Source organism: Bolinopsis microptera, chromosome 3 (genome assembly GCF_026151205.1).
Source record: "Bolinopsis microptera isolate Bmic1 chromosome 3, MBARI_Bmic_1.0, whole genome shotgun sequence".
Taxonomy (NCBI): Eukaryota; Metazoa; Ctenophora; class Tentaculata; order Lobata; family Bolinopsidae; genus Bolinopsis; species Bolinopsis microptera.
The window spans coordinates 11,499,031-11,506,588 of NC_087074.1; the positions used below are offsets into that span (position 1 = coordinate 11,499,031).

Consider the following 7,558-nt stretch of genomic DNA (forward strand, 5'->3'; position numbering starts at 1 on the left):
TCATGGGACGAGAGTGGTGGTGACATGGTGCTTGATACCTAGTACACCTTAGTAATCTGGTAATTGGTAACCATAGTCTGCGGGATACATGACTCCAGTTCTTCTCGGACGTAGTTTTTTGCATAAGATTACAGTTCAGGGAATCTTGATCTAGCTTGATCATTGTCATTAGTAGTCCTAGGCTCGAGTAACCCGACAAACCTGCATATCTCGAAATTGACTGAGTTCCCGACAACCTCCGCATACGGGAGAATGTTGTGGTTTGTCCGAATGGTTTTGCCTGGACGGTAATGAGGTCTTCCTGTAAATGGTTGGTACTTAGTACTGGTAGATTGATAGATCCGGTCCTCGCTTGTACTGTACTGAATGGAGACTGTACAGTAGTAAGGAAGGTTTACCTTGATGAAGTGGACGGTACTGGTAAGTTGGTAGAACCTGATGGAAACTGGTCACCAACGCTGGTACTGTGACCTGGTAACCTGGTGACCTGATAACCTGGTAACCTGGTAACCTGGTAACCTGGTGACCTACCTGTACAGTAAGGAAGGTAAGAAGGGCGGTCATGTTGTTCTCAGCAGATAGAAGAGTGAAGTAGGCTGCTCTACCAGCAGGTACCATCAAGAGAGCTGCTATGTAGGACAGGGCTGACACCATACTAGAGTCATCTGGGAGGTGAGGGTTGGTTAAACTTATTATACTTAACTATTTAATAATATAAAAATATTAAATTAATATAAAAACAGTCAATAATATAATACCATTCAATACAATATTATTGTTTCCTAGTATGTAATATGTATTCACTAATCTTACATTATAACTCTATTTCGCCAAACTAAAAGATCATTATAAATCAACACTTAATCACTTAATTTCAGGTACAGTATACAACACTTAATCATTTAATCATTTAATCATTTAATCATTTAATCACTTAATCACTTAATCACTTAATCACTTAATCACAGGTACAGTACACAACACTTAATCAACTGACCAGTGAAGGGCTCCTTAACAGCCACAGCCAGCACCCTATCCAGCAGCTGGATAGCCTGGAGATGTACCGTCAGCAACAGTCCCAGACTGTGTGAGCTCAGCTTTACCCCGGCATGTTTTATCTGCCCGAAGGTGGGTAGTTCAGTGACCACCAGGTCCGGTTCCACGTTATCAAGCAGGGTTCTGATGAGGAGGTGGCAGGTGTCCGAGCGGGACGCTAGGAACATGCAACCGTTATATGAGCCAAGTAGAGTCATGATAAACTCCTGGGAGAATAGGTTCTGTTATTATAATGATTTCAAGTAGTAGTACGTGAAAGAAACGGTTCATGATTGAAACCAATGTCTTCAAATTCACATTAATTTATAATGATAATATTAAAGTAAAATTACTGTTTTTTTGGTGTAATTTTATTGCGACTTGTGTATACTGTAATTATAATAGTCCTGTAAATAAAAGAGACACAAATCAAACTATTCTCACATGAAGATCCTGGCTAAGATTGACACTACGTCTAATGACAGGTATACTCATAACCAAAGCTACACTCTCTATTGTCAGCATCCCCTCCAGCAGGGTCAGCAGGTATATGAACCCTGTAACATAACAAGGTCAGTTTCAACAACCTGGTAACCTGGTAACCTGGTAACCTAGTAACATGGTAACCTGGTAACCTAGTAACCTGGTAACCTAGTAACCTGGTAACCTAGTAACCTGGTAACCTAGTAACCTGGTAACCTAGTAACCTGGTAACCTGGTAACCTAGTAACCTGGTAACCTAGTAACCTAGTAACCTGGTAACCTAGTAACCTGGTAACCTAGTAACCTGGTAACCTGGTAACCTAGTAACCTAGCATCCCCTGCAGCAGGATCAGCACTCAGCAGGTACATATGAACCCTGTAACGTGAACACTAGTTTAAGTAGATGTTAGTTTTAGAAGATGAAAGTGGCCACAATTTCATCATTCATGATGATATGATAAATCATTGGGTAATTTCTGAGGGAACAGAGGATAAAAACCACGCCTAACAATCATCATAACAAGACCACATTATAATACCATCATTAGAGGTCTCAGGAGAAACTTTATCCTGAGGGAATGTCTTGATGTTAGGGAAAGCGAGACAGTGAGGTTTATCCAGGTACTGTTCCACCAAGGTAGAGAGAGCCTGGGAGATACTGTTGTACTCTCCTGTCAGTACTCTGCTGTTCTCGTCCATCCTCTACGGAGAAATTAACTGGTTTAGGGTCGGAGTCGGGGCTAGGGTCAGGAATAGGGTCGTGTCATCATTTTAACTTTCTTTTCCGAACAGGTACAAAATATATTCAAGTGCACACACTAATATAACATTACCTTGCTCTCTTGAGAGAGTTTTACACACTTCTGAGCGGACAACTTGATGCATAACAGTAGTTCGTACAAGTGCACCCTGTAATGGAGATAATCAATATTGAAAATTTCTTTGAAAAATAGTTAAGAAATGTCTACCACAAGATGGTTTCCACAACCTAGTAAGCAGTAACCTGGTAACACAGTAACCTGGTAACCTACCTGTTGAGGAGCACAGTAGCAGCATTGCTGACTCTCTCAGTTGGGGAGTGTAACAGTATCTCTGATAGCACCTGGTAACCTGTCTTGCCTACACCCACTAGAGTCATCTTTACGAACTCTTTCAGGGCTTTCTCAGAGTTGAAGGAAGACCCTATTGCCTGAGGGTCGTTGTGCGTTTAACTTTTTATTAAACTAGTAAATACAACTTTACAAAATCTTCTAGGAAGAAATGTTGAAAATCTTGTGTGGAAATTAATAAGAACTTCATAAAATTAGATATTTCAAGTGATTGGAACTATTAGAGATATAACGAGACATCATAACTTACAGTGGATGTTAGTATAAATATCTCCGGGATTTCGACGCGGGATCATATTATCACTCAGCCCGGCCCGTGTTAGGATAAAACATTCAAGGTGATATTGACATCCCGCCCCGAGGAAATTTGAGATATCTCAACCCGCGGTCCCGCACTTTTTTTAGATCTGTAATGAATTGTTATATCATGCAATTCTCCGACACTTACAATAAATCACCTCGGATACAGTGCCTGATTTGTAAGAGAGAGTCGATCATATTTATGAACTCAGTTAGACGCGGCGATTCACGTGGTGCGCGGTCACGTGGTACCACTTGCACCAATTTGCATAGCGCCGAGTGCTATCCACGTGACACATCGAAGTAGCGCACCACAGATGTCCGGAACATGTGTAACGTATCCACTTATTTTGTACACGCAAATTCCTTTGGACGTTGCCATATCGCAGCTATAATTCTTTGGATTTCTCACGGCTCTCCTTAGCTCTTGTTCTCTGCTAAACGCAAGCTAGTTGCTATCGGGGTTCCACTATGACAGATCGGTTTGGACATTCAGATTGATGAACTGCTTTCAGCAATAGATGTTCCGGACAGAGAGAGTTAGAGTTCAATCCCTTGCCACCCTCCCAAAATTAGCATAACATCTATAATCCCTTGTCGAAACTCGCCGGAGAGATGATTATAATCCATAAACACTTCACGCTAGGGAAATAAATGTAATCCCTCAGCTGGCGCTTCGGAGATATTACAATGACTCGAGATCACACAAAACTCGTCGTGTCGCGCACTCGTATGTGTTTATCAGATCATCCCGCTAGCGCGGGCTGAGCTGTTATATAATCCCTTTGCGTGGCGGGTTTATGTTATTATAATGACTTACAAACCCACATCTAACTGTCAACTTACCTTCAAAACAAGAGGTCTGGTAGGAGTACTGAGACTAGGTTCAGCTAGAGTTCTAACTTACCTTCAAAACAAGAAGTCTGGTAGGAGTACCGAGACTAGGTTCAGCTAGAGTTCTAACTTACCTTCAAAACAAGAAGTCTGGTAGGAGTACCGAGACTAGGTTCAGCTAGAGTTCTCAGCAGTTTGTGTACCACATTCTCTTTCAGGAGGATGTCCACCACCTCCGGTGAGCAACTACAAAGGGCATCCATCAGCATCAAACCTGCGATAGGTAAAGGTTCAACATACCGACCAAGAATGAGTTTCTGTTGATTCTCAGAGATGTTAGGAGAAGTTTGTTGTTAATCAGAAAAATTAAATCTAGTAAGTGTCCACTGATTTAGGCAAATATTAAGCATAACACCCCATTTCCCAACTAACCAGCTTTTAGTCCCCTAACATTGAGGCCAGGTTGCAGACCAGACAGAGCAGTCAGAGAGAGAGCTGACAGGACCCACTTCCCCAGCAGAGTTACCATCGACTTGAGATCTTCCTTGGTTACGTAGTGCAGGAAATTAGATACCAGCCCTGAAATTGGAGATGCGATATTACAGGATAATCTTAATCGGATTGGACAACACCTCATTTGAAATAGTGAACAAAAGTTTCCGCATCATCTGACAGAAAGGATAATATGTTTAACCAGAAGGGAGTTGATTACCATGGCATTGTTCGAGAGCCAGTATCCACTTAGCGGTTACTTCAGGGTTACTACCATGTCCTTGTACTAGTTTCGTTAACTTAGTTACATTCGGGGGAGCTTTAACAGTCCACGGTCTCTGGGGAGTGGGGTGTTAACTGTGTCACGAGAGCTTTGGTTTATTCATGTAGAGTTGTTCTTGTCGCTTATCCAGTATGTGCAATGTATCAAGTGGAATCGTTGTGAGTTTTGTGGAATCTTACCCCTTGGTTTTTAGATGCCATACGTTTAGCGTTTTTCTGGTAGAATGTAGCAGTTGGAGTGTGGAAGTAAGTCAAAGGAGCTGGCCTGTAAGTGTGGGGTTTTAATATTAATTACTTGAAACGTTCAGACAGAAACAATCATATTATAATGCTATGCTTATATTTTATATATTATATATTAGGGATGGTAATAAAGGTGGGATACCATTAGGGATGGTAATGAAGGTGGAATACCATTTTTCAATTCATTTAATTTTTGAGGACTCAATCTAGTCGTTCTCATCATGAGGAAACGAGATAAGATAGATTGAACCATGATCTGAAACGGTGTAGTCGGGACATGGTGACAAATATAGCGACCAAAATGATTGATAAGGTTCACCTGAAGGAGTAGGGATCGTAATTAACACTGACGAATATCCAGGCCGGCACGGCCTCCTCCTCCTCCTCCGCCCCCTCCACCTGCTCCTCTCTCCGCTCCTCTCCCTTCTTCTCTCCTCCTCCCTCCTCTGTTACTGGCAGCTCCTCGTCTGATAACTCCTCGTAATCAGCTAAGGGAGGATGTGATTTAGGGATTCGCTTTATCGGACTACGTGTTGGTTTAAAATATCGAACTGGACCTTATCCAATGTTTGGTATAGTTAGTGTAACTTCGAAATTCAATAACAATGTAAAATTGAATCACCCACAAGGTAATTAAAGATAGATACAGTACCTTTAGATGAGGTGGGTGGTTTAGGAGCATTGGCTCTGCTGGGGGAACCTTCAGGAGACAAACACTCGTACAACGTGTCCACTTTATTACGCTCCTGGATAATGTGAGTTAGTAGAATAGAACGAGCACGGTCATTAGCCTTCAAAGTTTTTAAGCATTATAATATTAATTATTATGTTGCTTGATAAGAGGCTATGTATGAATATACATGGGGCATGTGCAGTACACCTCCTATTTAGCCCTCTACAGCTGAGCTAGCTGGATTGTTTCTATTAATGTTCCAACTTCTAGGTAGTACCCACATTTATATGGTAATTATCTGGATACCCCGGCGGTAATATCTGGTAAATATGTCAGATATCTAGCTCGGTTCACCTCTCATTGGTTATTGTAATAGGGTAATTATATAATTACAGAGCATGCAGGATGAGTAATTACAAGGTTAGAGGCCTGCGTCACCCTGGCGACGGGACGTAAGTTTGGTAGATATTAAACCTAAATGAGCTAATCGATTTTCCGCCGGTAATTTCTGTACAAGCTTCTTTACCAGCTGTACTGTATCCAGTCAGTGTACAACTGCCGTGCCTAACTTAGTCGCGTCTCATAATGACCTTTACTATAATATATTATTATCTTGTTGTTGTTTGTTTTGAACTTTAAAAGTTTACCATGCTGTTGTGTAGCTTTGAAATTTGTACTGGCGTTTGTTTAGAATGATTTGACTTGATGCAAAGCTTTTAAAACAGAATCAGATAATTGAACCGTATGAATCCTGATCCGGTCGGATATTTGACGATTCTAATCTGGTCTTGTTCTGGTCCGGTTTCCAAGAAAACATTAAGATATCAAAATTTTAAGAATTTGATATCGGTAAAAAGGGTATCCAACCAATCAGCGTGGGCCGGGTTATTGTGATATTGCTCGTTATTTGCTTCATCATCATCAACACATCCTCAAAACGCAAACAACTCGTGTTCTGGAATTTCTTTCATATACGATTCCGTAATTTATCAGAATATTATAGAACTAAATCACTTGTATTATTCCTATAGATCCGCGTTATGTAGTAATATAATGAAATATGTTTTTTGGGAAAGTGTTGAATATTTGTCTTAACAATAAGCAACTCCGGTTTCTTGATTTCTAGATTTCTACAAGCACTTTAATACTTAAAAAGCTTTAATGAAGTAATTGCAGTGTTTAATTACTTACCAAGCTGTATACCTCATTTAATAAACAATATGTCCAACATGTTCAATGTACTTTGAACAGCTCTCAGCACAATAACTAACCCCATAATAACCACTCTCCAGATGTTCCTCCCCACACTCAGCACCCTGACCTCCCCCACCGGTCTCCTCTCCCTCTTTCTCCTCACTCTGCTCCTCATGATAAAATACAGAGCTCACACCAAAGTGGTCACTTTAATACAGTACTGGATAGAGGACCCTGGCGAGCAGGAGGGAGCTGGGTCACATGACCAGCCCTTTAGTGTGGTGTTCAGAGATCAGGCTGATAGTGACTGGGAGAGTGGGGTCGAGTTCGACATCAGGTAAGGAGGCCCTGTACTAATGCAGTATTTCTTATCTCTATAAAGTTTCTGATAACATTAAATTTACGAACCCACTGCTTTAATATACTGTTTTAAGTAAATATCTAATCATGACCTATCGGTATCTTAGATTCTCAGGGCAGTCAGAATTCGCATATTATTATTATTATGTTAAGTTGTGACGTCTATAAACATATTTTGAACTCAACATTATACAATGATCCACGATACCAGACCTCTAACGTACACTGCCGCCCCAGGTGTAACAACACAGGGGACCTATACATGTGTTGGGGTGTGGACACCCAACTCCTCTCTCAACTAAAACAAGGACCAGGTCTCTTCACCACCTCCCACACCTCCGTATCAGACCTCTTCTCCGCTCACAGCATCAAGATCAAGGGACCTATCCACATGACGCAAGGGCACGCGCACCGCCTCATTGCGCTGCCAGACCGCGACTTCAAACTAGGACTCCCTCCACGCAAGCAAGTGCCACTAGTCCCCCCCGTTGAGTGGGTAGACGACAAAACGAATGGTGGGATGAGAGTGATATTAAATGACACTACGACAAAA

The 7,558-nt window shown here is 41.4% G+C and overlaps 2 protein-coding genes across 2 annotated transcripts in view; both read right to left on the reverse strand.

Moving 5' to 3' along the window:
* Positions 1–318: 318 nt before the first annotated feature.
* LOC134813187 (uncharacterized) lies at positions 319–3,882 on the reverse strand. Its single transcript, XM_063820875.1, has 7 exons — positions 3,835–3,882; positions 2,550–2,707; positions 2,352–2,427; positions 2,058–2,220; positions 1,480–1,592; positions 998–1,262; positions 319–665 (listed from the first exon to the last, which is right to left on the reverse strand). The coding sequence occupies exons 2-7, from the start codon at positions 2,654–2,656 to the stop codon at positions 319–321; spliced, it is 1,071 nt and encodes a 356-aa protein (XP_063676945.1). The 5' UTR covers positions 2,657–2,707; positions 3,835–3,882.
* LOC134813188 (protein virilizer homolog) overlaps positions 3,859–7,558 on the reverse strand; it is a gene marked incomplete in the record, with an annotated part of 10,428 nt that continues 6,728 nt past the window's right edge. The window contains 6 exon segments of the mRNA XM_063820876.1: positions 3,859–4,035; positions 4,194–4,340; positions 4,474–4,591; positions 4,716–4,800; positions 5,098–5,266; positions 5,431–5,524. Of these exon segments, the coding sequence (XP_063676946.1) occupies positions 3,887–4,035; positions 4,194–4,340; positions 4,474–4,591; positions 4,716–4,800; positions 5,098–5,266; positions 5,431–5,524 (762 nt within the window).